Here is a 16,062-nt window from a genome sequence, read left to right as displayed (position 1 = left end):
AATTTATAAATCATTATTTAATATAATTTGGGAGAGTATAAATGTGATAAAAGAAGAGTTTAAGATAGTTTAAAAGAGTACGAGAATGTGATCAAATGAAATACGGGAGAAAAAGGTTTAAATACTATGAAAAATGGCTCCAACGATTAATTTGACCGTTCGAGCACTATATCACTATTACCGAACGGTTTTAAATTTTTTTTCTTTTATTAAAGCACTGTAGCACTGCTATAATTTATTCTGTCTAATAATAAACGATCCATATATTGATATATCATCTAGTGATACTATTCGAAATTACATATCTTATATATATATATATATATATATATATATATATATATATATATATATATATATATATATATTTAAGGACTTATGAAAAATTATTTGTTTGGCTCGACTAAGAATCCCGACAATACAAGTGTGAAGTGAAAATTTAAAGTTTTCTCATTATTATTTCAATATTTTATATACTAATATGACACACAGGTGAAGGAAATATTTAGAGTGTTTTCATTAATATTCCAACAATTTAGATATTCTGGTGACGTGGCATAAGCACCGACGAGTCGACTTGATTTCTTTAGTTATCGCAACCACATCATCGGATTCCATTATTGATAGCAATCGACCACATTATCGGATTCGGGTCGGACCTAGGCAGATCCGATAAAAAGAAATAATTTATCGTCTGCTTCTTCCGCAAGACATAAGCTGGAGGTATTTATAGATGGAAGACCGCCTAAAGAGTCCTCCCAAAACCTCCTCGAAGCCCCTGGCTGCCGAACTCGCCGCCACCGCCGCTGGTGAGCTCTCTAACTCTCTCTCTCTACCGATTTCGATCTCCATTTATTTGCTTTTTCAGTGATTCTCGTCTTTGTATTTCCAGTTTTGCGACGAATCAGCAGGAGGGAGTGACAGCCATGAGTTTTAGGAACGTCAAAGTCCCGAACATCCCCGGCTCGGGGGCATCGGCGACGCTGGTGAAGGTCGCGCTCATCGGTGGCACCGTCGTCTATGCTGCTCTCAATAGCATCTATAATGTCGATGGCGGTCATCGTGCGATCGTCTTCAATCGCATCGAGGGCATCAAGGACAAGGTTCGATTACACCCCATTGCACAAAGATAGTAGATCTCAGGTGCTTCTTTGATAAGTCAGTAATAACATTGTCTTGTTAGAATATTCATATCTTAGTTTCTCATATTTAGGGTATGGAGCAGCACTTGTTTTCGTGTCGAATTTATTCTATTCTGTATTTCAGGTTTCATTGGGCTTTCCGTTCCAAATTGTATGTTATGAGACATGTCAACCACGCATTAGTTGCTATTGTAGGGCAACCATGCGCTCTCTGTGATGACATCATCGAACATTAAGTTCATTTAGTTCTTGAAATGATTTTGTTTTGCCTATAATCTTGATCTAGCAATCCTTTTATTTTGAGATTTATAACTGTGGTATAAGATTTTGATAATTATGAAAAAAAAATCTTTGAGTAGTATTGGTTAAGTATATTTGATTATCTGATGCAACAAAAGCATCAGGCAGCAGGATTCTAGTATGTTTAATCAAAACACCCCGTCCAATTTTACAGTTACAAAATGAATTATATGGTCATATCTGGTACTAAGATAATATATAAGCATATCAGTATTAAGGTTAGGTTTAATCTATAGTTCTATGCTTCTTTTCGATCAATTCTCATGCATTTCCATTTATTTCTTGAATTATTTCTGTGTAAACCATGGCTTTTGCTTTTATACAAGACAAACCTTATCTGCAGGTCTATCCCGAGGGAACACATTTGATGATTCCATGGTTTGAAAGGCCGATCATTTATGATGTCCGTGCCCGTCCGAATCTTGTAGAGAGTACTTCTGGGAGCCGTGATCTTCAAATGGTAACTTCCCTATTTTTAGTATATTTCCTTTTTAGTAGGAACTGTAGTGTTGATGTTGTCTTCCCAGATATCCTATACAGTTGCCAGGATTCAGCTGCTCTTCTATGTTTCATGCTCTTCAAACAAGTTGGTCCTAAGTGGCTGAGATACTTTTACTTGATTGCTTAATTTAGTTGGGAATAAGAATTATACATTGTTGTTATCATGTTACAACATGACTTTGCATTGTATATGGGTCAGTTTTTTTTTTCACTTGCAAACATACATCCATGTCATAATTTTGGAGACAATTTTCTTTGTTATTTGCCATTCCTTTTCTTCCTCCTATTATGTCATTAGCACTTCTATTCTTGACTGGAGAGCTAGAAATGAAACATTAATAATTTGTATCCTCACCGCCCTACGAGAGTTTTGAAGTATATGATCTAATATCTTGTTCATGTGAGGTGTAAAACTTCTTGTGGATCTTAAATTTGTCTGTCTGGCTTCATTCCTCTGATCGAATATTTTGTTTCTGTAAGATGTCAAGCTTCTTATTGATATTAAATTTGTCTGTCTTGCTTTAGTGCTCTAACTCATCTAACCAAGCAAACCAAGTTGGAGCTTGGGTTCTAAATGCATTGCTTTTTCATAATTGGCTTGCACATTGAAAGATGTATTCCAAGCCAAACACCACTTTTGACAGATACAGCTCACCTAATTTAATCCCTTACATGCATAACAACATATCACTTTGTTTGGATTCAATAGTTGTTGACATTTAACTTATAAGAGGAACACACTACACTTGATACATTATGTACAATCACCAATGAAAATTATAATTTACCCCAATTTTGTTATATTCATTTTTCATGTCATCTTTGTGGAAAGATTATTTCTAGATTGTATCTTTAGTAAATCTAGCAAGGTCAAAGCATGCAGATGTAATATATCATCCAGCATCTAACCAAAACTCCCTGATTTTTCTCCCAGCAGGTAGCACTTACAGAGATATGTATCTTATGCTAAGAAACCTCAAATGTGTCTTAACAATTGCACGTAAATTGAACCATCGATGGATGAGTGACCAAATATCTTGTTAAGAAATTTTAATGGGGGAACCAATTGCACATAATGGTTGTCCTTGGAGTATTGGTTTATAAACCTTGATGCCATGATTTGATCTTTGTTTCTGTTTTCTAAGGACCGTGTTACTGTAATTTTGTCTTGTCCTTGAAACTCTGTCATGCCGTTTGATAGACTGTATTCTGTCACTTTTTTCTGTGCATTTAATATTTCTTCCAGTAGCATGCCTACTGTAGTCGCCCCACTAGTATTTCAAGTACTGTAACCAGCGAATCTGATATTAGTAATTGGAGTTGGTAAGCAAGTCGGTCCAATTTTGATTTGTCTGTTATTTATTCATCTACACTTGCTATTGCTGATGTTGTATTTATTCATTTGTTTATAGATGCTGTGAGTTGTTGCTTCCTTACTTTGTATGGTATTTTCCACTTATATTGGTTGGTTTTGGCATTTTAACTGTTGATGCTATTATACTTTGCACAGGTGAAAATTGGGCTTAGGGTTCTTACTAGGCCCCTTCCTGACCAGCTGCCCACCATCTACCGAAGTCTTGGGGAGAACTACAATGAAAGGGTCCTTCCTTCCATTATTCATGAAACTTTGAAGGCTGTGGTTGCCCAATACAATGCTAGCCAACTGATCACACAAAGAGAGGTATGAGATTATAATGATATTAATCGATTTCGAATTTGGTAGGCATGTCTGCTAGCATAAACAAGGATTAAAAAAACCTCAGCTTTTAGATGTCAATTGAGTAATATGACTGTGTGCCGTAGGCTGTGAGTCGGGAAATACGAAAGATCTTGACCGAGAGAGCTAGAAATTTCAACATTGCTTTGGATGATGTTTCAATCACAAGCTTGAGCTTTGGGAAGGAGTTTACTAATGCAATCGAAGCTAAGCAAGTTGCTGCTCAGGAGGCAGAGCGTGCTAAGTTCATTGTTGAAAAAGCAGAGCAAGATAAGAAAAGTGCTGTAATAAGAGCACAGGTAACAAATTTTATATGCTAGTTGAGTGCCTTCATAACTAATATATTTTGTTGTTGGCATGGACTGTTTATCTGAACTGATGCATGGCCAATTCAACACTCTGTTAAGAAGATAATTAACAATCTTTCATTTTGTAGTTTCCTTAAAAGATAGTATACCAGCTTCAAGCCTATTCGAAGCAGCGGTACATTGAGATGTTTCATAATGATCTGGAAACATGGTTGACAATGTTTTTTCTTTCTTTCGCTTACAGGGAGAGGCTAAGAGTGCACAGCTTATAGGTCAAGCAATTGCAAACAACCCGGCATTTCTTGCTCTAAGACAGATTGAAGCTGCACGTGAAATAGCTCATACAATTGCAAATTCATCAAACCGTGTCTTCTTGCAGTCCAATGATCTACTGCTGAACCTACAAGAGCTGAATTTTGAAGGCACAACCAAACTGAAGAAATGAGAATCATGATCTCCTCCTGTTTCTTCAGGAGAACGAGAAAAAACTCCAAACAGAATAATTCCTGCTTTGAAAGGGTCGATCAATTCTGCATTTTTTGATTTAGAAAAAAATCAGAAGTCATCGATTGAAGCGGGACTCAAACTGTAACTGCTGAACTTTACCATTTGACTTGCATGTTTGTTTGTTACATTCTCCTCTACCATCCTTTGAAACTTTGCAAGGTTTTTGTGAGCTTCACTGCTCTGTCCAGTGATTCCTTATTCGAAGTAGATGAGCTTCTTAATAGATTTGTAGTATTGTGTTTCTGATTATATGTCATTTCGTAAGGAATTCGTTTCCTTCAGTTGGTCAAGATCAGGGAAATGTTCTGGTTGTCAGTTGCCTATCAAGATGCATTACATTGACATAACTCACACAATTCCTTAGTGAAAGGATGGAGATTTAAACGCCTTTTTTCCTTCATGTTTTGCACTGAAAGGGAAGTTGAACCGTGTTCGTACGTGCAGGGTCATATGAAGGCTATATCACTACGGGTCGGGTTCATGTAGCGGGCTGCGCCCGTCTAGTTGTTGGTAATGGCTCCCCATGGTTACGGATCGGGTCGCGTGTGGATCTGACCCAATTTGAAATCAAGCTTTGAACCATAAACCGAGAGGTACACGGGCTGATCCGCACTCGGTTCACGACGGACCGACCGATCCATAACTAATTTACGGGCTCGATCCACCTATCGGCCGATCAAATTGAACCACCGAACAAAAAACCCCCGTCCCTATCCCCCTGCGTCGCCTCTGCATCCCGAGGCCGCGGAGCGATTCTTTTACCTCCCTTTCCCTCCTCTCTTCTTCGATTTTGATTCTCTATCGGGAAGCATAGATCTCTCCTTCCCCTCATCCGATCGCAGAGGGCTTGGCGTTCTCTGTTGTCAGAGGCGATCAGGCGATCTTCGGGTTCTTTTTGGTCTTGGATGGCTCTCGTGATCTGCGGGCAGCTTTGCAGCGGGAAATCGACGGCCGCGGCCTGCCTAGCCGACGATATCGAGACCATGGACCCCAAACCGACGGTCGGGATCGTTGACAGTCCTCATTCCACCTTGGTCGCAATCAAAGCTACGCGGGTACTCGCTCACTCATTTCTATCAATAGCACCATGCGATATAATGCGGTGATTACATGGTGTGCATAGAGTTCCTGTGTATAATATCAGCATTTCAATGGTGCAATTGACTCTATGTGCTCCATGCTAGTATCGCATTTAGCAAAGCTGATATCTCAATACATTAATGGTTCTGAGTCGATTATTGCGAAAAATGAAGGAAAGATCCATTGCATCAAATTTTCAGATGGTGAGCCACATGTGTGTAACACAAGTTTTAGATCCATAAAAACCCCCCCTTTGTTCTTTTATGGTAGGTTTTCGGAGTAACTACCGGGTAGGAGGACATCAGAAGTCTTGGAATGTTTGAATGGTGAATATTAGTTGATTTTGAGCATTATTTCGACTAAGCAAATCCTTGACTTCCAGTTCACATAAACCTTCCAAGACCAATTGGGTTGCCTGAGCTCTGAAGCCTGAGGTGTATCTTCATTAAGTTGACAGCGCAATCCAGCTTGACTGGCCCTCTCCCACTATCAGATGTAGATAGTGCAAAGAAGATGTTTGTCAACTGCGTGAATCTGGGAATTGACACAGCTTAACCTCTTCTTTTCAAACTTATGCTTATAATTCCTTATTTGCATAGAGATGATGTTTTGCATATTGCAGATGTTCAGCACTGAGATAACATAAATCATTGAAAGCCTTACTCCTTTATATGATCTTGAATTACAATTTATTCATTCTGATTTAGTTTGTTTTGACTGGTTGTATTTGTTACTGCAATTTGAGAAAAGAGGGAGGGCAAACGATTCTAGGAATCAACAGCAGGAGTCTTGACAGCTGCTCTGTCATCTCGGCGAAGCACCTAAAAGATTTGGTTTACAGACTAATTTGCAAGCAGCAGATGGAGAACAATATACATGCAATGCAAATGTGCCACACCATATTGAGCTGATATGCTACCTAACATCTAACAATTTTTTTAAGTTTGTTGGCATTTTTTTTCGCGTGCAGGGTTTTGGCACCTCTACTGCCCTTGGGATATAACTATGCTCGCTCTCAGCAGACTTACAAGCTTAAATGTTCCTACAGATGAACTGCAGCAAAGAAGAGAACCAGAAGAAAAAAATTCCGGTGATTGACTGCATGACTGAAACTTCATCTTCATCAGAACATCCCGCTATAATGCATGAGGTAACATAAGCTGCCATTCTGCATGGAACTCAACTTACAGAAGGAATAAAATATTCTTCCATCTTGTAGCACAAGTAGTCGTTTTGTAAGGAGCTTGCCTGAATCAGAGGTTCATTGTGGTCGTTCAGCCTCTGATCTTGGATGAAAGTTGTAGGGCCTTGCATCATGTCTCCAAGTGCATCAAGGTCTGACTCTAAACCTACTTCACCTAATGCCTACAATGCTATCATTATTTTCTATTTCTAGGCAATTGATCATATTTCGTCTTTAAACCGACTATCTTTGATGATGCCAAATTGATTATCTTGCTGGAAACTCAACGGTGTTTCGGAAGTATGAAATTTGCCATGGTTTGTTTCGTGTCATACGGGAAGTAGCCACCTCAGTTGTGAAGAGTGGTTTTCTGTTTCTCTTCATTTTGCAGCCTTGCATGAAACACTACACCTTCTCCATTTATTAACTCAGCCACCATCTTTGTTCCCTTTGGGGTGATGCCCTTCAACAAGATATTTCTTCTTCACATTGTGATATTATGACCAGGACTTCTGGTTTGATCCACAGCTTTGAAGGATCAGTATGAACTAGTTATCTGCTCACTCAGAACGCCAAAAGTGAAAGCACAGCAGACACTCCTTCAGGTCACAGAGCATAATGGAATCTGTGGTGCCATGTATTTGGGATAGTGGAAGATCACCCTCATCAACATATGGATGTTTCAGTAGTTTGTTGCTTTGTGCCGTCTACATGATTATGGTGAGACCTGAAGCTTGCCGGACACTATCAGTGCCTTCTTCTGGGTTCTCCTAAAAAATGCAGTCTTCTTGATGGGTTATTTCAGCTCATTTGCTGCACTTGCCACTTGTTTGAGTGGGCATCTTTTGCTTCCCATTCCCCCTTCCCTGTCCTACTTCAGTGGCTGTAGAAAGATGTCATTTTTCATCCTTGGATCTCCTGCAAAGCTTGTAGGGGTTTTAGAGGCTTCTTTTACAGGTTTAACTTGTCTTCCCAAGTGAGAGAACCATAAGAACCCTATTAGTTAGATTGAAAAATCAATTAAAAGAAATGTAATTAAATAATCTTATTAATAAATAATTAATAATTAAGAAAAATCAATTAAAAGAAATGTAAAGAAATAAGAATAGTTGGATTGAAATAGTTGTATAATCTTATTAGGATTGATCAAAAGAATCTTAGTAGCACCCTCATTGATGTTGTCTTCTAAGAAAGATCAAATTATGGCTAAAATCTTATATTAGTAATCATATAGTTTCATTTGTTTAAGATATTTGGAATAACATTATGTATATTTCGATGTTAAAACTTATGATTAATAACATCAAGTTCACCTCAACGTGGATAACAAAAATAAATGATTTATGAAAATTTATTTATTTTTTTAATGCCATCAAGATAGTTTTTTTTTACTAATTATGCTATAATATTCAACATTTTAAATAATATCATACTATTATTAAAATTTAGATATTTTTTCAAAATATTTTACTAACATGAATTACTTTTATTTTTTAGTCATTACTATCAAAGAGGCGATTGTTGGGGATGAGATCAGATCTATTGATATTAAACCTTTAATCATACCTTATTAAACCTTTAATCATACCTCGCCTTTATAATCTGGTACACATATATAATCTTGTGTTTTTATTTTTTTAGGTTTATTAGCTAATTGTTGATATAAGCACATCTCCGATAATTGACTTGAGATAAATAAAAGACTTTCAACAATTAAGATCGAAAGAAAAAGAAAAAATGATTCCTACAAAAATGAGGCTCTCGTGTCATGAACATAAGAATATAATTTTTCTCATTTATTGATATTTTCTTTATATCAAGAAAGAATATGCAGGCTGATTACAACATGTATAATTAAGAAAATTGATTCTATATAATATTTTTATTCTAATTCATTTCCTATAATACTGATTGAGAATCTCTTAATTATGATGCTATTTTATTTTTTTTAATTTGATACTAATTTATTTTTTATTGTAACATTATAAAATCACTTAATTATGAGATTCAGAATCTTTTAATCTTTAGAGTTTTTATAATCACATCAACATGTATTCATAAGAGCACGCCAAAAAAAAAAAAAAAAAACAAAGGAAATCTTTTCCTATATATTAATATATTAAGTAATGAACACAGTATTCAGTATCTCTTTTTTGTCTGATCTATCCTAAATTATTTCTCATGATAACAAGCACAAATTCTCAACATGAATCAAGAAAATAATCTCTCTACTTATAAAAGTAATACCACATACATTGATCTGACCAATTTTGTATTAATGAAATTCCATTATTCTGAGTTCACTATTTCAAAATCTTATAGTAAAATGGTGCACAAATCAAATAGTATATAATTTAAAAAAATACATATATATATATTCCTTGATTTTTTTTTATTGGTACTTGATTTTATCATATATATCCATGCCAAACTAAAAAAGAAAAAATGCACATATGACATTGTTGTTGTTCACATCAATTGACCATTAGCAATATGATGTATAAATTCAAATTGCCATTAATAATCATATAAAATATTTGAAAATTCAAGAGGTAAATAATTTATGAAAGTTGATGGATGATGGAATATATAATATAACCTTAATTGTTACATTAAAAAAAGTCATTATATATTTCCTAAACCACCTATACTTATTAGGAATTTGATTCAATAATTCATTAGTATTTTCTATATTAACATCACAAATAAGGGACTATTTATTTTTTTCTTAAGAATAAAAATAAAGATAAAATTAAAATTCCTTATCTTTTTTTGTAACCCTCCTCATCTCCTTTATAATTTGGTGAACTCCTCCCCTTTATATTTCATTTGACTGTGAGGAAGGATCAGCATATTTCTTTGGCTCTGAGAAGGTTCTGCATATTTTTTTGTTATTTGGAGTTTTTATTTAATGTTTTAGTTGTTTATAATTTATAAGGATTTTGATGGTTTTTAATCTTTCATTTTAGATGTTAGATGGATCTCGATGATTTCTTTGTTATTAATTAAGTCACAATTTAATTTTATGAGACGATAATTTGTAAATCAACTTTGATATCGAAACAAATGTTAAAATTATTTCTAATAGTGTAATATTAGTAGCATATTAATCATATTTAAATGCTTTTTAAACATTTTAATAGTCGTGAAATTGCTATTACGATAGGTTCAATTTCGATTAATTAGGATTGGTAGTTCAATTCGCTTGATACTAATGCTGTGCCTTCGTGTATTTTGATTAGATTACGGTTGATATTGTTATTAGAATGTTGTAAATCCTATCTATATGTTTGATATTTCATATTATTTATATTATCATATTAGAGATTAATTAAAAAAAATAGATTTACTATCGGGTGTAGTCCAAGTTGACTCTATCTCAATTTAGGGTTGAGTCTAGCTTGAATCAAACTCGACTTGTGTTAGATTAGTTCGCTAAGACGAACAAAACTTCGATTACGTCAAGTCCAACCTGTCTAGTATTAGCTTCCAACGATAACCCTCATGACATGATGCTTGCGACTCAACATATCTTGTGATCTAGCATTACGGTTGGTGTGCGTCAACGCGATTATATGCCAAACTACATTAGCCTTGGCTAGTTTAGATTGATTCAAGATAATTTTATTTAGAATATTTAAGTTTATCCTTATTATTGTAAGACTTTTTAAAGAATCCAACTAACTATTATTGTTGAAATATTTTATCACTGCTTATTAAAATTAGAGAGGTTTGTGATTGTACTGAAGATTGAGCCATGAGAGCATTTGCAAGGTAAAGTATAGACTCCACCTTGTCGGGATGCCATAGCATTCCTCATCTGTGTTGTTTGAATGATTAATGTGGTTTATATATATATATATATATATATATATATAACATGAAGGGGATTGAAGAGAGGGGGGATGTCCATATCACTGCCCAAAATTGCATGGCACAGGATGTCCGGATCATCTCCAGTGCTTTGCAGATCATCACAGAACCATCTTTGCAAGTGTTGATGTGCAGAGCCACACGAGAGAGAGAGAGAGAGAGTGTGTGCGTTTGATGTGCAGAGCTGCACGAGGGGGAGAGAGAGAGAGTGTGAGAGGTGTCTGCCATGGAAGATGGTGTGATGCCAATATGGAGCCAAACCCCGCACTGTCCCATCCGCGGCGCCAGTAACGGACACACACCGTTTAGAGCCGCTGCCGTCTTCCATAGTTCGAAGCTACGCCAGCTGCTTATTTGGCCTCCCTCTCTCTGTCTCTCTCTCTCTCAGTCCATTCCAACATTCACTTTGCCTTACCACAAATTGCGACAGTGTCTGCTCTCTCCCGCACTTGCTCTTCATGGCAAGAAGGACCGCAGAATACCCGAAGACTTTTCTCATCCTTCGCTGCAGGATAACTTGATCTCCCCTTCGCCAACTCTCTGAGGTCTGCTTCCTTTCGTTCCTTCTTGGGTAATAAAGGCCCTGCTCCTTAATCTTCCTTATCATTTGGTATCTATGGAGGGTATTCAGCAAATAATAATTCCTCTTTCTTCCCCCTTGACATAAGCTATGTTCGCATGCTCATATATCATTCCTGTTGTTGTATTCCTGAGAACAAGTGTTCTGTCTCAATGAACAACCTGTCTCATTCATCAAAAGAAATGGTGTTGTTGCTTGATTGATTTTTGCAGTTGCGAGTAGGATATGTTCACTATTAATGAAGTCGTAAGGGATGTGGGTGGGTTCTTCCTTTTCCTTCCAATTGGAAGAATATTTTGTTGTAATCACTAAAGTCCAGTAAACATTTATCTTTGTATGATTTGGAATAAGTTATTTTTATTGAAAGTCATTAGACTTTGTGATTACCAGTTGTAAGGATTTAATCGAACCTGATCTGGCTGCAACCTATTACCATATGCAAATCTATTGTTTTGTCATGCTGTCATAGCCAAATTCAGATAATTCAAGCATCCTATGAGGTAGTGCAGGAAGAAAAGATAATGAAATGAAGTATAATCTAGCGAATGGTACAAGTATTCTGTCTTTGCATAATCAAAGCAAGCATAATTTGCATGGAACTGCCTAATTTTATGATCTTTAGGAGATGCCATCGGTATATAATCTGCTGATGGGGTGTAAATAATTTGTCGAACAATCTTGCCAGAATTGTTTACATAAATGTGTTCGATGTTTTATGCATTGATTGTACTCCAACATCATGCAGAATTAAGTCTGCTTCACCTACTGATGATTGTAACTTTAGTTCTGTTTTTGAGAGAATATAGACCTTTTCTGACATTAGATTTTCTGGTCTTCATTTTACAGGTATAGAATCTTCGGGTCGAGATTTATTGAATTTCTCACTATAATTTTCATCTCGATCGATCTTCTCAATGTTGAAATCAACTGTTTGCTTTAATTTCTTGGCCATTCTTCCTGTCTTTCTTGTCATTCCAATCTCTTCATCCCTTTCACTGGAAACCAAAGTGCTCCTTGAAATTAAAAGTCACTTCAAGGATCCTTTCAATTATCTTGAGAGCTGGAGTGAACTTCGATCTTCTTGTGAGTTTACTGGCATCCACTGTGACATTGATTCTGGCCATGTTATTGGCATCTCTCTTCCAAATATCTCTTTATCAGGGGTGATATCACCATCAATATCTCTCTTACCCAACTTGACTACTTTAGAGCTTTGGGAGAATGCCATCTCAGGCGTTGTTCCTTCTGCCATAGCCAACTGCACAAACCTTCAGGTCCTCAATCTCTCGGCAAACTTTTTGACTGGCCAGCTGCCTGATCTTTCATCCCTGCAGAAGCTTCAAGTTCTCGATCTGTCGAAAAATAGCTTCGATGGAAAGTTTCCTGCTTGGGTGACGAAAATATCGGGCCTGGTTAACCTTGTCCTGGCAAGGAACAACTTTGATGCCGGAGAGATACCAGAAAATATTGGTTCTTTGAAGAACTTGACATGGCTTTTCTTGGCAAAATGTAATCTTCAAGGGGAGATACCAGCTTCCATTTATGAGTTGACATCACTAGGAAAATTGGACCTCTCTTACAACCAAATCTCAGGACAATTATCAAAGGCAATATCCAACTTGAGCAAGCTTTACAAGATTGAGCTCTACCAGAATAAATTAACTGGTGTAATCCCACCAGAGGTTGCCAATCTCACTCTACTACGTGAATTCGACATCTCCTGCAATCAGTTCACCGGGAAGCTTCCTCCTGAGATTGGTAGCCTCAAGATGTTAACTGTCTTCCATGTGTACATGAACAACTTTTCAGGTGAACTCCCTCAAGGTTTTGAAGATTTGAAGTTTCTCGTGTCATTATCCTTGTATCAGAATAGCTTTTCTGGGGAGTTACCATCCAATCTCGGTCGGTTCTCGCCGCTTGAAAAGATCGACATTTCTGAGAACAACTTCACTGGCGACTTCCCAAGGTTCCTGTGCCAAAACAACAAGCTGCAGTTCTTGCTTGCTCTTGACAACAACTTCTCAGGTGAATTTCCAGAATCGTATAACAATTGCAAAACATTGATTAGGTTCAGGATTAGTCAAAACAGCTTCACAGGTAGAGTTCCGGATGGACTTTGGGGATTGCCGTCGGCAGTGATCATGGATATAGCTGACAATGGCTTCATTGGAGGGATATCTTCCGATATAGGAATGTCAGCCAGTTTGACTCAGCTGTATGTGCAGAACAATAGATTCTCTGAGGAGCTCCCAGGAGAGCTGGGGAATCTTTCCCAGCTGGACAAGTTATATGCCTCTAACAATTCCTTCTCTGGTCAAATACCTTCTCAATTTGGAAATCTGAAGCAATTGTCATCCTTGCATTTGCAAAAGAATGCACTTGCAGGAACAATACCATCAGAACTTGGAACCTGTGACAGCTTGGTAGACCTCAACCTTGCACACAACTCACTGTGTGGTACGATTCCAGGAACACTAGCCTCTTTGGCTTTCCTCAATTCATTTAACCTTTCACATAATTTCATCACTGGATCGATCCCTAATGGTTTACAGACATTGAAGCTTAGTTCCATTGATTTGTCGGATAACCAGTTATCAGGAGAAGTTCCGGCAGGTCTTCTGCTGATTGCAAGTGAAGGTGCACTTTACGGGAATGAAGATCTCTGTATTGGTACAAGTAATCAGAAGCACAGACAGTTAAGATCTTGTAGTTCGAGCAATAGCTACAAGGATGCAACAAGGAAGCCTATAGTTGTTGTGCTCACCATCTTGCTGGTAATGTTTGTGCTTTTTTTTGGTCTAGGCTTTGTGAGATACTGGAACTTGAAACTCAAAAAATATTTTAACAGAAGAGATTTGAAGGAAGGAGAGGAAAAAGTTTCAAAGTGGCTGCTTCAATCTTTCCATCCAATGGTGCTGAATCGTGCAGAAATATCATATTTAGATGAAGAAAATTTGATTGCATCTGGTGGCACGGGTAAGGTTTATCGATTAGATTTGAACGGGAACAGAGGAACAGTTGCTGTCAAGAAATTGTGGAATACTGTTAGTGAAAGAGTTTTAACAGCCGAAATAGGTATCATGGTAAAGATCAGGCACAGGAACATAGTGAAACTGTATGCTTGCTTGATCGGGGAGGAATCAAAGTATCTTGTCCTTGAGTACATGCCAAATGGGAATCTCTATCAAGCTCTTCGCCGGGAGATGAAGGGTGGACAGCCAGAGTTGGACTGGAACGAGCGCTACAAGATTGCATTGGGTGCAGCAAAGGCCATTATGTATCTTCACCATGACTGCAATCCAGCAATCATTCATAGAGACATAAAGTCAGCTAATATACTGCTAGATGAAGAGTACGAAGCAAAGATTGCTGATTTCGGGATTGCCACAGTTGATGATGGATCAGAGTGGACTTGTTTTGCTGGTACTCATGGTTATATTGCTCCAGGTATGTGCATTCTTAGTTCCTTTAACTGTATTCTGAATCTGAAATTAGTCGTCAACAATCTTTTCATGAACAATGCAGTATTTTGTTTATTTAATTGTTCTGAATATGCCATCAGCGTCTTATTTACAGTATGATGATTTCTTTAGGTGTTTGCTATATTTTTAGTGAGGTAGATTACTTTGCTTCTCCCTCTACTTCTTTCAAAATGCCAATTGAATTGACATGTATATTGTACTTGGTTATTTGATTACCAAGTTAGTTGAGTTTGACTAGAACAACATTCGTTTTATTCCAACAATTAAGGAAAATAGGAGCACTGCTCATGTAAATCCTTATTAACATGCAATTACTGCCTTCAGCTTTGCTTCTGAAACCTTCGAGCTTATGGAAAATTAAGGTCATCTCTAAATTTTATCTACTTTTTTTCTTTAGAACTAGCATGTTCGCTTAGGGTGACCAAGAAGAGTGATGTATATAGCTTTGGTGTGGTGCTGCTGGAATTGATAACTGGCCGCTATCCAACTGATCCTTACTTCGGAGAAGAAGACATTGTCTCATGGATTTCTAGACTCTTTAAAGGCCAAAACCTTTCAGAGGCTTACGATCCAAGGTTGTCGAGTTTCGCAGCAGAGGGAATGGCGAAGGTGCTAGATATTGCTATCCTCTGCACCTCCGAGAGACCATCTTCACGCCCTACCATGAGAGAGGTTGTCAACATGCTTACAGATGCCAACCCTGCTTCAGTTGTCACTACTGGGAAAAGTTCCAGTAAGAATTGGTAGCCTTTTGTCTCAGCAGTTCATGTATTTTGTTTAGGTCTTTCATGACATCCATGAACCAATCGGGGATCTGCGTGCATCAACGACTTAGGGACTATGTCTAGATTTCGTAATTGGGATCTGTATACATGTAATGAACCTAGTTTTTTTCAGCTGTAGTCTACAATGTAATATAGTTTCATGTGCTTATATGCTGCCACAGATGCAGGTTTCTAAATGAATATTGATGTGAGATACAGGGAAGCTATCTTTATAGTCCTTTGAGCAATCTATGTAGGAAGGATTCCAATACTATCATTACAGTGACTGGAGAAAATGCCCATCTTCTTCATGATATTTCCCACATTTCTGAAGATATATTTGACAATAGCCATCCTCTTCAATCATATTATGCTGGCAACATAAAGGTAATAGTAAAACATGTGGTTTTGGTTAAATATTTGAAATGTTGACTTCTTCTTTAGACTGTGTCATAGGTAGTTTCAACTTTGTACATGAAAACTTCTCTTTGTTTTAAGCTGTGCTTGGAGTGTTTTGGGAACCAAAGCCATAAGAAATAGACCACATCATTCATCAATTGGCAATGCCAATTTTTTACAATGTATGTTATGTGCATGCTATCTTTTGTTGGATAAAAATCAGTAA

General features: G+C 37.1%; 2 protein-coding genes across 6 annotated transcripts; both read left to right on the top strand.

Moving 5' to 3' along the window:
- Positions 1-724: 724 nt before the first annotated feature.
- Positions 725-4,724, top strand: LOC103993520 (prohibitin-1, mitochondrial). The gene is made up of 6 exons (XM_009413611.3): positions 725-809; positions 893-1,103; positions 1,786-1,902; positions 3,454-3,624; positions 3,747-3,959; positions 4,213-4,724. Exons 2-6 carry the CDS (start codon positions 927-929, stop codon positions 4,411-4,413), a joined length of 879 nt encoding a protein of 292 aa, XP_009411886.2. The 5' UTR covers positions 725-809; positions 893-926; the 3' UTR covers positions 4,414-4,724.
- A 428-nt stretch (positions 4,725-5,152) lies between these two features.
- LOC103993521 (receptor protein-tyrosine kinase CEPR2-like) lies at positions 5,153-15,606 on the top strand. Of its 5 annotated transcripts, XM_009413613.3 has the most exons (6): positions 5,153-5,530; positions 5,826-5,845; positions 5,938-6,705; positions 6,775-6,890; positions 12,038-14,638; positions 15,071-15,606. In XM_009413613.3, exons 5-6 carry the CDS (start codon positions 12,106-12,108, stop codon positions 15,418-15,420), a joined length of 2,883 nt encoding a protein of 960 aa, XP_009411888.2. In that variant the 5' UTR covers positions 5,153-5,530; positions 5,826-5,845; positions 5,938-6,705; positions 6,775-6,890; positions 12,038-12,105; the 3' UTR covers positions 15,421-15,606. The 5 variants fall into 5 exon arrangements, with proteins under 5 accessions (XP_009411888.2, XP_009411889.2, XP_064934486.1 ...); XM_009413614.3 differs by lacking the exon at positions 5,826-5,845 and having other exon boundaries at positions 6,526-6,705; XM_065078414.1 differs by lacking the exon at positions 5,826-5,845 and having other exon boundaries at positions 6,306-6,705.
- Positions 15,607-16,062: the final 456 nt, after the last annotated feature.

The sequence above is a fragment of the Musa acuminata genome, chromosome BXJ1-8 (genome assembly GCF_036884655.1).
Source record: "Musa acuminata AAA Group cultivar baxijiao chromosome BXJ1-8, Cavendish_Baxijiao_AAA, whole genome shotgun sequence".
Lineage (NCBI taxonomy): Eukaryota > Viridiplantae > Streptophyta > Magnoliopsida > Zingiberales > Musaceae > Musa > Musa acuminata.
This window is presented reverse-complemented; position numbering and strand designations above follow the sequence as displayed.

What these genes read in the sequence shown, in the direction of transcription:
- LOC103993520 (XM_009413611.3), top strand. Translation starts at nt 927, where the DNA reads ATGAGTTTTAGGAACGTCAAAGTCCCGAACATCCCCGGCTCGGGGGCA. An exon ending in TCGAGGGCATCAAGGACAAG is followed by an intron (nt 1,104 to 1,785) that starts GTTCGATTACAC and finishes CCTTATCTGCAG; the next exon opens with GTCTATCCCGAGGGAACACA. An exon ending in GGAGCCGTGATCTTCAAATG is followed by an intron (nt 1,903 to 3,453) that starts GTAACTTCCCTA and finishes TACTTTGCACAG; the next exon opens with GTGAAAATTGGGCTTAGGGT.
- LOC103993521 (XM_009413614.3), top strand. Translation starts at nt 12,106, where the DNA reads ATGTTGAAATCAACTGTTTGCTTTAATTTCTTGGCCATTCTTCCTGTC. An exon ending in TCATGGTTATATTGCTCCAG is followed by an intron (nt 14,639 to 15,070) that starts GTATGTGCATTC and finishes TTTTTTCTTTAG; the next exon opens with AACTAGCATGTTCGCTTAGG.